Source organism: Cyanistes caeruleus, chromosome 3 (genome assembly GCF_971803275.1).
Source record: "Cyanistes caeruleus chromosome 3, bCyaCae1.hap1.1, whole genome shotgun sequence".
Lineage (NCBI taxonomy): Eukaryota > Metazoa > Chordata > Aves > Passeriformes > Paridae > Cyanistes > Cyanistes caeruleus.
Window position 1 is genome coordinate 14,522,213 of NC_141703.1, and position 18,244 is coordinate 14,540,456.

Below are 18,244 nucleotides of genomic sequence, written 5' to 3' on the forward strand. Positions count from 1 at the left end.
ATTCCAGAGAAGCACAAAAACAGGCACCCACTGGATCAAGATGCTGCACTGTTTTTTGGACTTCCCTGAAGGAAAGCAATTTCATTTGCAGGAAGCCATTGGTATAATGTATCCCAGGTATCAATAGCCACTAACAAAAGAGACAATTCAGCACGGTAGCAGGCTGCTGATGCTGAACCACAGCTGTGGTGTGTGACCCCATTGCAGCACCAAACCACAACTATGTCATGAACCTCCTGCCATCCTGATGTGTGTGAGAGCACTGTGATTTTGTTTCAGTTTCTCATGCTTGTAGAAGTCATGGGCAGCTGAGAATGTTGCCCTTTTTAACCAGCCTTTAATCCTGCAAAGACTCGCATACCAAGATAATAGTGCAAGTTGTCTGCAATGAGATGATACAGTACAGAGAGTTAAGCACATGTAGGATTTTTTTTCAGGATGGGAGCACCACAGCATGAAAATAATACTGTTTAAATGCTTCTCTAGGAGATAGAAAACTAAATTAATTAATGTTGATAAAGCCCTCTTTGATGAAAACTGTTACAAAATGCACTGTACAATTATCTAGCGACTTAAAATGTGGTAATTTAATATAGTTAACAGGGTCCCTGAGGAAATCCAGCATATTGTTTGCTGAAATCTCTTATCAGGACAGAACTGAAACTGCTGTAACAAACAAAGGAAGCTGACAAGGAGGCTAAATGAGCTGTGGTACCATTTAAAATTACCATAAAAATTTTCAAATCTATCATTATCACTATCTACTTATTTAATCAATCTTACTGATTAAATACAATGATCCTATCAGTTTACACAGAAAAAAAGCACACAGTTTCTGGCTGGACAAGCCCATCAATTAGAAAACAGTCAAGTGTTGCAAGAGACACTGCTCCCTTCTAAAGGCTCGCTTTGCTTAACTTTAGACTTTGGCAATTACAAAGTGAATGTGTTTTGGTAAATGAAAGCGTTCAGGGACAACAAAGGGATTAAGGTTTCCTTCAATAATTTGGTGTCAACTTCTGCTAAACTGGCAGAGGAGGAGCAGCTGACTGAAATTAAATACAAGAAAATAAAGAAATTAAAACTGATCCCCTTGCTTTGACTGCTCTCCCAGGCACATTTTTCTCTGCTTCTCAAGCAGCGCTTCCCCATATCTCCCTTGTTTGCACACTGGGCTCAGCCTGGACTCCAGCTGCACACAATAATCTCTGATTACAATACAGCCCAATCCAACCCTGGGGCAGGATTTTTCCTCCCTGTTTTATCTCACCTTTAAAGTGCTTTTCAGAATTCGCAGCTGGTGCAGTTTTTCATTGACTACTGGATCGCTACATCTCTTTATAAAAGATTTCTTATACTCCAGCTTAGTGGAAATCCGGTGTTCTCCTAAAGGAGACAGGCTGGCCTGCTCCAAGGCTCTGTACAAATCTTGCAAGGAGTCTGCTGTTTTTTCCTCTATAGTTTCAACTGTAATGAGACAAAGAGGAAAACAAAAAAAAGGAGGAAAAAAAATAGAGAAAGCAACAATGTATCATTAATGTGATTACATGAAGACCTATCAAAAACCTTTGCAAAATGTTTAACAGGTTTAACTAGACCATAAAGAGAGTATTTCACACCTCCTAAGCTCCAGAGAAGAGTGCTGTGACTGCTCCTTCTTGCTACTGCCTTCAGAAGAAAAGAAGACAAACTTTCAAGAATGTAAAATCTTGACACTCCGAGAAAGAGGGAAAGAGAGAAACGGCGCAAGGTGCAGTAATATTAGTGACTCACTACCAGAAATCGGATTTCTGGTGTTGCAGTTATATAGTTCTGGTGACTTCCTTGTTAAAGGAGAGGAAGCCCTGGAAGCATCCTGCTCAGGAACCCATCAGGGATCACAGCTTGGACTGAAAGTGCTGGTAACAGCACTCAAGAATGTGGATGGTGGCCCTGGAATGACATGTCCTTTCCCTTCCTAATAAAGTCCACTTATTTTTGTCTCTTATTTCTGATACCCAGCAGTGCTGTTCAATAGCCAGTAATGCTGTCTCTTACGCTGGTCTGCTACTTCACTGTTACCTGAAGGTTCAGCAGCAGACTAGAGACTAAGTATAAGATAACAACCACGACCTGGCAGCATGGCAAACCAAAAGAGAGCTGTTTGAATTATAGTTTGGTTTTATAAAAAATAGTATTTATTCTATACTATAACAAAATGCATAAATATGAGAAGTATTTTTTAAACATTAGTTCTAACTAGTAGGGAAAGCATTTAAAAAGAAGAAATAAAAAGAGAAAGGTTTTGCTTCTTTAAAAACAAAACCAAGGAAAAACTGGGGATGAAATGTTACTCTGATATGAGCATTTGAAATGCTTCATTTAGAAAACATCAAACCATTTCAACCCTTCACACAATGTTTCCCCCAGAGGAAACTCTTTGGTGACTCCGTGCAAGCTTTGCAAGCACCAGTACAGTCAGGATTAGCAGAGTGGGGATCAGGATTAGCTAGGGCAGCCCTTGGGACAGTGTTTGCTGTGTCCCTCAGCTCTGTCCCTGCTGCCCCTTGCACACTGACACTGCCTGTGCGAGGCCTCCTGGCTGCTTCCAGAGCCCTTGGGATCCTCCCACCCAGTCCTGGCTTTCACAGTGGTGCCTGTTTTCCTGGTTCTAAGTGCCTGTGTCCTTGAGAGGCTTTCCTAGAAGCTCTTGTAGGAAGCTGCTTGGTTTCAAGCATTAACTTCATCCTATGACTGATCCTGCTCCAAGGGAGGAATTTCTACTGGCTGAAAGTTTGCCACATACAGAAGTACTTTTAAGTAAAGAACCTCAGTGTCCTGGTTTTTTTTAAGAGATATGGAAGTCAAGAAAGGTTGGAGACTTTTTATTGATGGAAGTACTTTGAGTCTGCGCAGAGCTCTGTAAATCATTCTGTGCTACCCTGCTTGGTGAGCTGGGTTTAACATGGTCAATGGTGGCCAGGACTGAAACAAAAGAGAAATGAGATGCTTTTCTCTTTCTTGTAATTTTCTTTCTTATTAAAACATCTAATGGGCTAAAGGGCAAAACATTCAGTAGGTGAATAATTAGAGTGGTTAAAATCTTTTGTGGTCTTGATTTTTATGCTTTCTTAAGAAGTCTATGCTGCAATGAGATCAGAAGTTTGGGATCTCTCTATCAGCTCTGTTGCTGAATGCTGTTGTCCACCAGTCTGACAGCTGTGAAAGGGGAGTGATTTGCTGAAGGGCAAAGGGAAAGCTCCCTCCTGGTTGACACAGGAGTATTTGACACCTCTTTCTCTCTGTCTCCTTCTCATCTCTTGCTATGCAAGGCAAAAGAGATCTTTCCTCAGGTGTCTCTTCTCCAGCAGCACTACCAAGGTTGTACCCTGAGGGGATTAGGACAGGGACGGCTGGCTCAAAAAGCAGGCCAGCACTTTGACTCCACACCATACAAATTTACCTTGCTAGAATGATCTAGAGCCTGGATTGGCAACTAGCCACCACATCCAGGCTTGCCACCAAAAACCCATGGCTTCCTAAAACACAGAAACTCCCCACCAAGGCAAAATACGGCACTTGAGTTCAACCCTAAGGTTCAATACTGAATGACAAGAGCCTTTAATGAGCCTGGATGGCAACATAGTCCCTGTGAGTACAAATCCCTTGTCAGGGGGAGCTTGTCCTGCCCTCCCTTCCCACACTGCTGGCCTGGGATCTGCATGGCTCCTGCTCCACATGGGCCTCGGAGGGAGCATGGACACCAGACTTCTACCCTTGCCCAAATGGGAACAGCCCTGAGACTGGGAAGGCACAGGACTGTGGGGGCAGGACACAGGCTGGGCCAGGCAGCAGAACACTGACAGCAGGTCTCTGGAACACATCAGCACATCACCTCCACACGGCTGGGGCTGCCTCCCCCACACTCTGTCACTGACGTGGTGATGTCACTACGAGCAGCACGTCAAAAAGGGGACAGGATTTCCTAAAGAGGAAAGAGGAGGGAAGAAAAACAAGTCTCTTAAATGCCTTGCTGCTGCTGAGGCTGGGAAAGCTCTAAAGAGGGCAAGATGCCTTGTTCACCCATGGTGGGGGAGAGGGCAGTGGGCGTCACGCAAACACATCCTGAGCCCTTAATATTTTCCAGAGAAATGCTGAAGGTGGTGCTGCTGCTCTCAATGGCTCTCAGTAGGCGGGAATGAGATTACACACACATCTCTCCTCCCTCAGCCTTCTGCTAGAGCCTTTGATTGATTTCCTGTAGGCGTTGGTGAAACCCTTGGCACCATAAAGCATCTGAGGTATTCTGTTAGATATAGAGCTGAGCCTAAAACATATTTTCTTTTTTAAAATTGGTGGATTTGTATGCAAGCCATGCTATTACAGCATGGCTGTCTCATTGAGGAAGAATAAGACCACTGGTAATGTTTCGTTTAAGTAGAAAATGTGTATTTGCAGGTGACCTCAGATCAGCAGCCAACACAACAGTTGTTTTTCACACTCATTTGACTGCTGAGTCACGGGTGATGCAGAGAAGCATCGTTCCTGCTTCTCTGAATGCACTGCCAGGTCACAGTTCCCACATACTGTTGAAAAGCAGGGTCTCTTCTCTGAAGCTGTGATCTTCTCCCCTGCCCCACACAAGCCTGAACAACTCTGTGACTCGGGAGCAGAAATAAAGCTGCACAAACTGCAACACATGGGATCTAAATCTGGTGAGAACCCTGTTTTCCAAATGCAATATACACTGGATTTTATAACAAAGAAGTTCCTGCTGTCTTCAAGTGAATGCACAGCTATTTGCATTCAGTTCTGGAGATAATGAATGCATCTGTCTAGTAAATGTTGTACTATTATTTTTCACTATTCTACTTTCCATAGGAAAAAATTCTGAACTTTTTGTACTTTGCCCTCAGTTCTCAGAATTTACTGCAGTAAATATTTGTAACTACTTTTACATTTTCCCAGGAGAGAGAGATGAAGATTATGGCTGAGTATGTGAAACTCCAACAGGTCAGGAATTGTTTGTGTTTTTGGCATTCAGGAAAAACTGGTGGGATTTCTCATGCTGTATTGTCACTTGTTGAAAAGAGCAGACACCAAGCTCTGTGATGTACTAAGTGTAATCAACTCCTGGCTCTGTTAGGCAATTCATTTTTCCATTATTTCCCTCTTATAAACCAAGATTATAAGAGCATAAGGTGCTTATGTGATAAGTGAAAGTTACCATTGGTATTTACATGACCAAGAGATTGGTTCATATAAACTGATAATTCAGGAAGATGATATTGAATTAGAACCCTCTAGAAGGTCACTACTGCAGCCCAGCTGGCTAACACACTGCTCTCTGGACACAGAGAATCTCTAGGCACATGCTTCTCATAAATCTGCTCTAAATACATGGAATAACCTCCAGCATTTTCCGTGGAGGTCCCTGCACTTCTGTGATTCACTTTTCTGCTAAAGCTCAAGCTGCCAAAATCTTGCATGGCTTTCATCTTTCAGTGAGGTACCAGAGGAGCCCATGATTCCATGTGGGGCTATGAGTGAACAGAACTGCCTGTGTAAGGAGAGTTAATAAATTTTGTCATCTACCCTGCCAACAAGGTCATATTTTTCAAGGATCAAAGCTCTTCAGCGGGGCCCCTCTGGTCTTTGCCAGTGCCTCCAAACACCACTCAGGCTCAGCCCCGTTGCCTTTAGACTTCTCATCCTGACTGACAGACACCACTGCCACCCTGATGGAATTCTCCATTTTCCCACTACCCTCTTTTCTGTTTGCTACCTTTACTGCTCAGTGACGCACTTTCCTTCGCTGTGCTACTCCTCTCACACACGCCCACTCCTCTTCTTGCAGTCAGCCCTGCATTTGAACAGAAGTACCATCCTCTGCAAATCCCCAGAAAACCAAGCTGCTGAGAAGTCTGTGACAGGAAGCGAACAAGGCACAGCCAGACTGAAATCTCCAGGCTGCACTGAAATTTAAACTCCTATTTTCACTCCTTTTGGTGAGCTCACTCCCTCTGGCAGAGGAACTAGCTAACCTCAGCTTTCTCAGGATATTAAGGAGGCAATTTTGTTAGAACACATCACTAATTACATTATTAAATTGCTGCCATGTTATTTTTTCCCTCCAAATCCCAAAGATTTGCTTCCAATTTGAGAACTACACCTTTTTGCTTCACCTTTTGTGCAGAGGAGGTATTTACCTAAAGTGTCCCAGAGACTGTCAGTGGGTGACAGTAAATGCAGTAAATACTTCCCCAAAAAAAGAAACACCCCAGGCCTCTGGAAAATGGTCTCAAGTTAGATAAATCACCCTTGGGCACACAAACCTTTGGTTTTTTTTTTTTTTCTTTTTGCCTTCTTCACCCTGATGTGTCTATATTGGGAACAGACACACTGGTCTCCCACAAGCTAACTAATAACTGATATAATCCTGGTAGCAAGAACGCATTTGTAATCTTCCTATGCCACAGCAGGTTCTCTCTGCCACGTCTAAAAACAGGGACTATCAAACCTTGGCTGGGCCTGCAGCAGTTTCACTGAAAGGGAGGTAGAGCAGCACACAGAAGCTCTGCAGCCATGGCTCAGGCTGTGCCAACAGGCAGACAAGGGCTGTGGCCACAGCGTGCAACAGCCTGGCTGGGCTTGTAAACCCCAGGGAACAGGAGAGACAGAAGGGATATCCCTAGATACAAGGTGAAAAAGAAGAAGGATGAAAGGAGGGTGGATGTGGATTTTAGCAGTGTTGCAGCAGAGGGAAGAAAAGAAATCCTTTGAAGAAGCAGCTGGTTTCTCAGTGCAAGGCCTAAATCCATCTTTACTGCTGTTCAGGTTAATCATCAGGAGTCCAAATTGCCCAAGAGTTGGATATACCCAAATGCTTCTAATACAAAAAATTCAGAAATAAATAATTTTTAACACTATTTAGATGGCTGGCTGTCAGACTAAGCTGTATATTTACTTCCCCCAACACCTCCAAGCTAAAAGGAACAAAGTGGTGAAATCAATGTAAGGCTTAAAGGCGATGGTGTCTGCACAGCTGTGGCTGTGCATGAGGTCACTCCTGCATAGGTGTGGGGGAGCCACAGTGACATGGAAAGTCAGCTCCTGGTAGGAAAATGTTACAAGTCACATCCCTAATTACTGAGAAAAGGAAGGAGCAGCACAGTATTTAAGCCTGGCATGATGCAGCAGGCAGGAGGTGCAATTAAATGCAGGTCAACAAGGAAACAGCTAATCATCTGCTCTGGGTAAAATAGAGCAGATTTCCCTGTTAAAGTACAAATAGACAGCTATGCTATGTCCCATGCCACTTTAAAATAAAGGCCTGACAGGATATGTGATTATACCTGTAAACACACAAACACACATATATATTTATATATATTTATGTCTATACACACACACACAGGACCATATTAAGGTTTTCTACAAGTGAAGAAAAGTTTAAGCAAGCTGAATTAAAACTGAATTAAAAGCAAAATAAGGGCTTCTTGTGCAGTACCCAGTCTTTGCAACCCTTCTTTGATATTGCTTCCCTTTCCCTGCCTTCTTCTGATTAGTGTAATCCTCCGTCCTTTCTGTCCCTGTGTATGTGCAAGTACAGGATTTTCCCAAAAGTCTGGAATCAAGGAACGGAGGAGAATTGTTTAAAAACAAGCTTTGATCCATGTGTTTGTTGAAATATTAGTAGCTGGAGGATAATTAAATTTTATTGTATTTATAATTTTGTATTTATTCAACGCAGGTATTAAATCTGGATTTCATACCATCATTTCCTCTAAAGTGGAAGTATTTTTGGGTTACCAGGATAGCTGTACTCAGTTTCTATTCTCTCCTATTATTATGTAAACCTGCAGACAAAAAAAGATACTCCCTACAGAGGGTGCTCACTGAAAGCACCACCACAACGGAGTCCTGCACTTGCTGGAGTTTTACACCCAATGGTACGCGTCTGCTTCTCTTCTCGCATGGATCAGCATAAATTTGGTTTCTTGAAATAAAGTGAACTGTGCAGGCAAGTGGAAAACTCATCTCCAGAATGATAGATATCTGAAGGTATTTCAGGCATTTTTCACCACAGCCAAGTTCAATATCAGAATTAGCTAGGTACCACCTTTTAAAAGATCTCGCCCTAGCCTCTGTAAGGCCTGACGGATGCCAAGCCTTTGCGGTGGCACTGAAGGTCTAATTCTTTTTGTAAACTACTTATGGCACTAGGAGTTTTCCTTTTGGGTCAGTAGATCCCTGTGAGTCTCTTTTCCACTGAAGTCACCTTCCTGGGGATGTCTGGAGGACAAGCTGCCTGCACCCTGCCATGGCCCCGCAGGCCTCCAGCACCCTGCAGGCTGCAGCATGTTTACATGTGCAACTCCAGCCTTCATGGGACACTTGAGCTGGTCTTGCTCTGAGTCCCACACCCTCCTCAGCCACATCTCTTCAGCCTTCCATGCAACTGGAATTGCTTACTAAACACAGCTGACACAAAACTGAGCATAAGGAAAACCCCTCGATGTCTCTCCCTGCAGATCTGCTTTGCTGAGCTGACAGTAACATCCAGCCATTTCTGACATCTGCTTAGCAGTGAAGTACAGGTGCCAGCTAATGGGTCACTGTGCTAGTGGGAAGGGAACACACAGAGGGAATAATCAGCTTTTTCTGCTCCTGCTGCCCCTTGACAGCTCTTGCATGCCTCAAATGAGCATCTGTAGCTCCCTCCTTGCTCGCAGTCCTGCTGTTTCATGAGGTTATATTGGTGGGCTGATTTCAGAGAGGGCATAAGAATGAAGTCACTCCAAAGCTTCCCAAAGTCACAGAATTCTGATCAGTGACAGAACTTTTCTGCAGTAGGGTTATAGTTGCATCCTTCCTTGGTTTTGGATATGGTACTCTACTCATTAAGCTGCCTATGAAGGCACCAGTTTAACCTCAATCTGCTGATTTTAGTGACTCTCTGGGAAAATTTTACACAATGAAATAGGATATCCAGACATTTTTTTGTGCCTCACACTGATATAAGTGCTGTTTAATTTTATCACAAGCTATCAATGCTGAAGTGAAATAAACATTTTGATGGTACACATCCCCTTGGGCTGTGCAGTTCAAAAACAATAGAAAACTTGTATTTACGAGGAAAGCCAGGAGCTGGAGCAAACTGGGGAAAATTGCTAGACATGTGGGGATTCTATGACTTTTAAACAGGATGAGGAGTTCCCTACAAAAAATAATTCCCAAGCAACATATAGAAGCAATTACTCCTTGAGGAAAACATTGTTTTTACAAACCTAAGCTGTTGCAGCGCTCTTAGTTGTGAAAGGTTAAGTGACAAACGATACGGACCCAGCAACATTACTCACCAGTCAGAATCAAGCCACAGTCACGCTCGCACAACAGCAGTGCCTGTCAAGGTTTATGGGATTGATACCTGAACAGATGGGGGACATGTTCCTGGTAAGCAACACCCACCCAGAAAATGAACTTGACTTCAGGCTACACCCCTAGTTGCTTATTTGTATGAAAACGTAGCATCGAGAGCGAAGTTTCCCAAAAAGCATCACTAAGAAATTACAATCCTCCTTCCAATGGGAGAAACGTTAGTGTGGGTAGGGGCCAGGTTAATTGAATCTCTGCCTCAGTTACCTCTGTAACTCACTGTGCTCTGCTGGGGAAGCACCTCCCAAGGTGTTTCTGAAAGGAGCCTGGAATACTTCCCAAAATGTTATCTCAGAAGATGTAATATTTATTCAGATATTCAGATTTATTATTGGATTTATAATTGCACATTATGATAGCTGCACTGATTAGATTCCAACCTAATTAAGCTGCACCCTGATTTACATCTTATTTATGCAGGGCACAGAACTGCCAATTATTAGGCACCCCCCCCCCCATCAGCTGCTGAATGCCCATCACACCCATGGTCTGTAAGCACCACACAGAGTTCAAAGTGCCTTTAGAACAAAAGCTATTGCTGTGACGAGAGAAATGCAGTAATTCCACGTGGCTTTTCTAGACATCACTCATGTCATCAGATGTCAGAATGAGCTTGTGAACACCTATGAACCTCAGTGTGAAGTGCTCTCAAAACTGGCATGAGAGTGGTCACAGCAGAAAGGTCCATTCCCCACCCACAGGGCAGACTGTGTTTGCCGCAAAAGGAACAAGAGAAAGGAACCCAACGTCAGCCCTGACAGACGATGGTTACGCAAAAGCAAGACTGAAAATTTGCTGGCTTATTTCCTTTATTAAGCCCAAAATAACACCTTTAAAAAATCCTGACTTCATGAATAAATCAAATGCCTTCATTAAAGAAACATTTACTGCCATTTTCTACACTTTATTTTAAGGCATACAGAAAAATATTTAACAAATGTGTATGCAATTAAATGCCAGGGACTGCTAATTACAGCCCTTCTGAATGCCTCTGCAAAACAAAGATACTCAATACAATATGTTAGAAAGGGTGGGGAAAAGAAAGAGAGGAAGCTGAAGACAATCTAATAGGCATTAGTGCAGATATACACTGGCCTTTGGCAATGAGCAGCAAATAAGCCATCAGTGTAACCCCGAATGGCAGCCAAAGGACATTTTAGAGTCACATCCTTGCTTCTGCTTCTCTAATTCATTTCCAAAACATTTCACCTCTAACTAATTATGGAATTTAATGACAGAATGTAAAGGACTGGCTGGGGTTGCAGGCCATTCCAACAAGGCTTTAATCACATATCCTTCAGGTCGCAGAATCTTTATGTACTTAGCAGTGATTTATCATTCCTGGCAGAGGCAGGTACTTCAAAGGCAACCTTATATAAAAAATAAATTCTGCCTTTGCCAAGCATTGGAAAGAGCACTCAATTAAATTTTAAAATCAATTCCTACAGACAAACTCAGTGGGTTTGTCTATCTGGCCAACAGGCAAAAATTTATGACAGTACAGTTTTGTAATCAATAATAGCAATACAGTGCATGTTTCTGATTGGAAAAAATTAAAGATGCCAAAAAAACATTGCTAAATATTTAGGCTGTTTTGTGACAGTCCCATTGAGCAGAAACATAAAACATGCATTTTGATGAATTTCCAACTAGTTTTTGTAATACTATACTTTTTATTTTTCAAAAAAGAATATTAAAACTATTATAAGCTTTGTCACCTGCTGTAAGGCAGAATGATGTAATTTTATTCACTGCACATTTCCTGTTTGTGAGGCAAAAAAGCATAATTTACTTCTTTATAAAAGGGAAATATATATATAACTATATATATATAATTTTATTGGTATTAACATAATGCAATACCATACATTGAGCAAACAGAAAGAAAACATTTCAAAATACATTTTTTAAAAGTATCTCCCCGTAAGATAGTATGAAATATCAAGTAATTAGCATTAACATTATTACAATACACCCTTAGCCAAATATATTAAGGAAAATCCACATTCTAATCACAGAGATAGAGGCAAACATCAACCCATAGGGGACTCAGAACATAATGATCAATACAATATCTGAATCTACTTCGAGTGACATCCAGACAAATACTGGCCCCAAAACAGCCCTCTGGAGTCTGGGTGTTATACAGAGAATACTTTGTGCCTGCTTGGCCAGGCAGCATCACTCACATGTTTTAGTCCTAGAAGATAAAGAGGAACCGAAGAGTTTAACTGCAGAGTCTAATAAATCTCAGCGTGAGGTATCTTCTCCGTCACCATCCAAACGAGTGCCAGTGTACCCTCTGGGAATTCATTACAAACCAATAGATAAATGGAAGTCTCTGAAAGGTCTGTACATACCTCCACTTGACAGAATACACTTAGTTTAGCATGACACAGTAAGGAAACTTCCTTCACTAATGTGAAGCACGCTTAAATGACACGACTCTGTCTGGTTGGCCTGAATGGGATCACTGGAGTTCAGTACAAGCAATGGGAAATTACAGTTACCATGGCTGAATCCCTCTTTAATTCCTCGAGGTGTGCAGAACAAAACTGAGTGACATCAAAGCCCTTCCCCTGCCAAGACCCTCTTCCCCTTCTGTTCTCCCATGCGGGGGGCAGTATTTTCTGCAAATGTGCTCCATGTAGACTGGATCTGACTTTGTGCCTAGTCCCATTGTGGAAAGGGTGCATTCTTCAAAAGACTGGCCATGCCCTTTGACACCTTCCTGGAGGTCTCATATTCAGGCATGTGGTTGTCTATGCTTTAACAGGTCTGTTCTCTGTTATAAACATCAAAGTTATTCAAGAAGAACTGACTTTCTGAACGGAGGCCATTATGTTGCTTGCAAGAGGCTGAAGTTGAGTCTCCGTCGTGCCAATTCTCTAATGATAAGTTTATCAACCTTTGAGTCCAATCGGTTCAGTGCCAAGAGATGTGGTTCCCATTTGACATGGAGAGGTGCTATCAACTCTTGCAGTGTATTAGCCTAATATGATAAAGCAGTGATACAATATGTTGAAAGATTGGTGATGTGCCATTATTTCCATATCATATTAGTAAATTAGAAATACTATCATGCAAACAAGAGCAAATAGCAAATCTGGCATACAGTAGCAGCACTACAGAGCCTTTCTAATCTGCATGCAGCTATGCTCGTGAGGACAGAGACATGGCACTGTTCTGCTATTACACCTCACTCCATTAAAATATCCATCCCTGATGCAAAAGAGGTATTTAGGGCAGAAAGTTATATATTCTCTTTTCGTAGATATGTTTTTAAAAAGAACAGAACAAAGACCAATTAAAAAAACCCCAAACAACCCACAAATAAAACAAGAGAACAATACACATCCTAACCAACTTGGTTGGTTTTCTCCATGTTGAAGACACATTAGCTCATTTGGAAGCACTGGGAAAGGGTCACATAAATGAGGAGAATGGAAGCAAAGAATGTGCCCCAAATCCACCAAACGTGCTACAAACACAGAAAAATATCCTGGTGGCAACTTATGCGTGAACTAGAAAAAGAGGTGGCACAACACAATCTGGCTCCTTTCGTTCTCCTAGCTGACAGTCCAGCGTTGTGCAATGTTGGGTGAAGGATAAGATACAGAGCTAGGAGATCATGTGATTTTGCAACCACACTGACATTACACACTTCCATAAGCTAGGGCTTGAGAACTCGAGAATCTTTGTGGACCTGTGTTAGCAAAGAAAAGAGAAAGAGAGAGGTGGAATAAACAGCATACAGCTAAATTGTTTACTTAGAGTTTCTGTGTGGATATGCAGTCTCTGCACAGGCAGTTTTTCAAAAGCCTGGCTGCTCTCAGTGCATTCCCTATTCTAGTCCCTACTACCCTAAATTGTAATAAAAAACGAAACTCCATGGATCTTAACATCCATTGCCATTTTGAATCCCAGATATGAAAAGCTGGGGGATGTTTGTTGTTAAAAAAAAGCAAAACACTTTGGGAAAGTGTTCAACTGTGCATAATGTAAAGACATACAAACTCATTCCAATTTGTTTAACCCTGTTAAAGAGATTTTTTTTTTCAAAAGACAGGATGGAAAGGAAGGAAAATATCAAGCATTGCCATTTTTATTCTTGAGCATATCACAAAAGGTCTGGAAAGCAGACAAGAAATGTTGTCTCAGGGACAGAAAACACAAGGTTAGAAAGAATCCCAGATGGAAACATTGATGCCATTTACTCCACACATGGCAGCAATTGGAAAATGAATTTCAGAGAGGCAGAGGGTGAGCAATGCTACACAGAACTCAAACCCAGTTCAGCCTCTTTTCTGTTGCTGAGATTTCCTGGGACTCTGTGCGTCAACAAGGAGAGGAGGAAGAAGAAGTGTGAGGAAAACAGTTTATATAACTAAATTCTAAGTATAGCAGTCAAAAGAAACTTTTACATAACCTATTGTTTAAAATAAAAAAAACCCCAAACATTTGATTCCACAACCAAAATGAAAAAAACCCCAAAACCCAACCCCCAAAACCAAACCCCAAACCCCTGACAAACAAAAGGCCAAACCAGTACATTTCAGGACTCATGGGGTTGAGGAAAGGGAGACTTTGTAGAGTACAAAAGGGAATGTTTTTCAGATTTCATCCTGTTTTATACTACAAACAGTTGTAGCATTGAAAATAAGAGTCTTGGATTTATTTGGAAAAAGGCACTAAGTGAAAGAGGATACTGCTGCCTCATAGGTATCACTTCTGTAGCTTCAGGAGATCGTGTCATCTTAAGGTTGTTGTTCATATTACTTAATTACTAAGAATTCAGGAAGTTTGTTTCAAAGGTCAGGCTTTGGCAAAAGAAATGTCCCTTTGTGTGAAGCAAGGTGGCTGTGAAATAAAGGAGAGTTACTGAAGTTAAGGGCATTATCTAACAGATGTCAAAGCCCAGCTGAGGCTGGCTGGGACACGTCCTCTGTCTGTGGAAGAACTGTGCTACCTTCAACACGTGGTGGGACAGGACTTGTGTTATGTACATAAAATTCAACTGAACTTTGCACTAGAAAACTACTTCTGAAAAAAACCTGCTAGTAAGACATACTTTTGTAAAGACTATTCAATAATATTGCTAAGGTTTGATTATTATATAAATTATCAAACACTGGTAATTTTTCACTGTCCCAGTTTGGATTAGTCACTGGGCATGAACAGCCTTTCATTAACCTCTTAAGGTAAGTGGTAGCATATGTTGTCCTATTTATCTTAATGTGAATATAATTATCAGGCACTAGGGGGCTTTTCTAAATAGATTTTCAATATTACTTACTGATAGAAACTAAGCACTTATAAAATCTGCTTTTTAGTAGTAAAATTATTTTCCTTATCCTTACATACCCCACATTTTTCATTCTAATCACTAACATTAGCAAAATTATTTATGTAAAAAATCTCCAGCACACAGTTTTGTTTCTAATAAGGGTTTTAAAATTTGTTTTAAAGGAGAACAAATACAAATAACAAAGAACGAGTAACGTGCTTTTGGACGATACTTATTGACACTACAACTTATGAAATTCATGAGACTTGCAAACATTTTGAATAAACCAACTGCCATTCACATACAAAAATGAATGTGACCCTGTGAGTACAGCAAAGTGAATTTACTGCATTTATCAACCAAATGATGTCTTCATTATGAGAAGAGTTTTATGGCAAAGGACTTCCCCAGAGTAGTTACAGACACGAAATTGCTGTAAACCTCTGCCTATTTTTTCAGGTGATGTGGTCATGTGGGATGTGAGGAATCTTGTATCTGAGCAAGCCTGCAGCAGTAGGAGGAACTCCACCCATCTAAAGTGGTAGAGACAGAATGCACCGGGGCTGGGATCAACCCACCAAGCAGGAGCAAAGGGATGCTCTCCATGCCGTTCCTGGCCAAGTGTCAAAAGCCAGTAAAAATGTAAGCAAAGAGAAGCAGAAAGTCCTCATGAGAGAAATATTTGAGAGCCACAATCAATAAGGTGTCAAAATGGATCTCACACAAGAAATCCTGTGTAAGGAAAGGGACAAAGAAGGTGCCCTTTCTCTTTGAGCCTGATTAATAAATAAATTTTTAAGGAACACCAGCAGTCACTAATGAGAAGGTATAATGTTAGGGTTTTCACTTTGATGTGTTTTTTCGTAATAAGAAGCACAAGATTTTACCACTCTCACTTAAGGGTACACTTTCTAATCAATCTTCACATTATATATTTTGCCTAAATACAAGACACCTGGTTATTAGATGGTATGTTTATGACAACTTTTCAAAGAAGGGTTAGGTTGAATAATAGCAGGTTAATAAACTTACTTTTTAAATACATACTGAAGTTTTAGAAAATTTCAGAGTTTGCATCTATAGTGACCATCTGTAAACCTGTACCTGCCTTTTTAAGAGCTACCCCTTCCTTAGTTTTTATCCTATTTTGTGTATATATGTCTACATCTGTCTACATACTCAGGAAAGAAAAACTTTGGAAGCCCTTACCTACTATCTAGGACAATAATGAAGCATATCTAATTATGCATTTTCCCCTAAAGGTAAATACTTTGCATAAGTGATTAGGCTCCAAACAAGAATGAATGTAAAGAACAACAGGAAAGAGAAAACCTTCCCCATGTGCCACACACTGTGACCTGGCAGCTTCTGCTGGAAGCCCACTGGCAGATACATCTTCCTCCTTACTAGGGAAATGTCTCAAGGCTCTTGGACACAGAGTCCTGGGGAGGAACCCTGGAACATCCACAAACTGTCCATTGCTCAAAAGTGGGAAGCTCCCACCACCTCCAGGTCTCAGACATATGCCATGCAGAGATAAAAAGGAGCTGGTAGAGAGCCTGGCAGTGAGGCTGCCTGAGGAAGGAGGGTTTTGGTGGCATGTCTGGTGCAGACCCTACACTGTACTCCAAAGCAGTGCCTCTGCACATTATCCTGTGGGAAGCCAGTTTGGTACAGAAACAATGGCAGGAGTCACTCAGGGCTCCTCTGGAGATTGCAGTAAAGGACACTACATCAAACAATTGTAACACAGGAGTATGCTATCTGAAAATAGCAAGTTTCAGCTTTTCCAACATCACCATATAGGCTTTAGAGTCCCCCATGTCCTCACTGAGGAACACCAAGAGCACAAATGTTCTATGGGAATGCACCACGGTGTGGAACAGGCACAGGGAGGACAGATGGTGGTGTCAGCCCACGTACAACCTCCAGTGCCTGCTCCTCTAAAAGTGCTGCACTTGGTCCCATGAGAACAAGGCAGTGGAAATTACAGGGCTCTGATCAGCAGGCATTTTTCCTCCCACTTACCACAGTATTCCTAAATTGCAAATGTAACCCAGCTCTCCTATGCACTTCATGTACTACAGCTATTGCTAAATAACTTCTGTCTACCCAGTACTACAGAACTAAAAAAACTAAAATGTGGCACATTAAATTGCCAAATTACTAACTCTTACTATATTATTACAGTGTATTATTTTATATTATTCCTAATTCTGCCCCTATTTTGTCCCTCCATATTTGATATATCTCATGGTTATTCTTATGCTGTTCAGATGTCTAATATCTGCAAAACTCTCTCCTTCAGCTCATTTCCAGAGTCCTACACTGGAGTGACAGTTCACAGCTTCAAGATGGAGCAGTTTTAGTGTGGTTGTGTCAGAAAATAAGGTTATTTTTCTGGAGTAGTTCATTTTGTAACCATTACAAAGTAACACAAAAAGCTTCTCCCAGACAAAGGAAGCCCTCTAATTTGGAACACAAACAGTGATACATAGTTGAATAACCATGTTCAGGAAAAAAAAGAGCAGCTGGCTGAACATCTCATAGTTTTATATACATTTAGAAGGCATAGGATGTAATCATAACTTTAGCATCCCACTGGGTAATTTATGAATTCTGATAATGATATTAAATTTTCTGCATATAGGCACTCTAACTGCTAGACTACAGGGAGACTTAAGTTACATAAGCCTATTGGGACAAGCCTCACCCAGGAGAAGTCTATGCTACATCCCAAAGACAAGCACATGAGGCACATATCTAATTGTGAGATTGCTTTCAATACAATTCTTAATACTATTGTAAGCTAAAATCAGCCAGGTTATGATTGTAATGGCATATAAAGCTCAATTTAATCTACCAAACCTCCTGCATTGTTTATTCTGAGAGCTGCTTGAAAAGCCATGTCCTTGTTTCCTGACCATAAATCAGTAACTGTAGTTCCAGTCTATCACCCCATGAAAGAGTTAATGTACAACACAAAAATGGGAGCTGTGTTTCCAAAATAATGCTTTGGACATCAACCCTGAAAAAAAAGCAGTGTTGTAATTTTTTGCATAACAATGCATTACTTATCAATAAAATTATCAACAAATTTTTTAATAAGGAGTATTTAAGGAGAATTGGTCTTATTATTGTGACAAACTATTCTGTGTATTACTTTTAAAATTACTTTTTCAAGTAAAATATTTCTGGGTATTTTTTTACATTAACTTGCTCAGGGCTTTACAAGCAGACAGAAACATATGGAATTAATTATAGCATAACAAATTCAAATTTACACAAACAAATTTTTAACTTCAACCAATAGGAGCCCCTTTGTTCAGAGAAGGCTTTAACAGCCATAATTGCTTTTTCTGGTGGTGCTTTCCATACTGACAACAAAAATACCAATAAGCTGACAAAATCCCTGGTGTGACTAAAAAACACCCAGCCAGACTGTCACGTTCCCACTGCCAGGCTACATCCAAGGGCAGAGGATGGAGATGCTGCCCCTGCCACAACTGCTGACAGCTGAAGCAACCTGGCCAGGGATCC

The 18,244-nt window shown here is 41.2% G+C and overlaps 1 protein-coding gene across 4 annotated transcripts in view; it reads right to left on the minus strand.

The window, feature by feature from the left end:
- CNKSR2 (connector enhancer of kinase suppressor of Ras 2) overlaps positions 1-18,244 on the minus strand; it is a 207,617-nt gene that overhangs the window by 4,951 nt on the left and 184,422 nt on the right. For 2 of the 4 annotated variants that reach the window (XM_086879915.1, XM_086879914.1), the window contains one exon: positions 1,271-1,467. In XM_086879915.1, coding sequence (XP_086736041.1) covers positions 1,271-1,467 — 197 coding nt within the window. Of the gene's footprint in view, positions 1-1,270; positions 1,468-10,208; positions 13,124-18,244 lie in introns of those variants that run through there. The other 2 variants (XM_086879917.1, XM_086879916.1) reach the window with 2 other exon arrangements.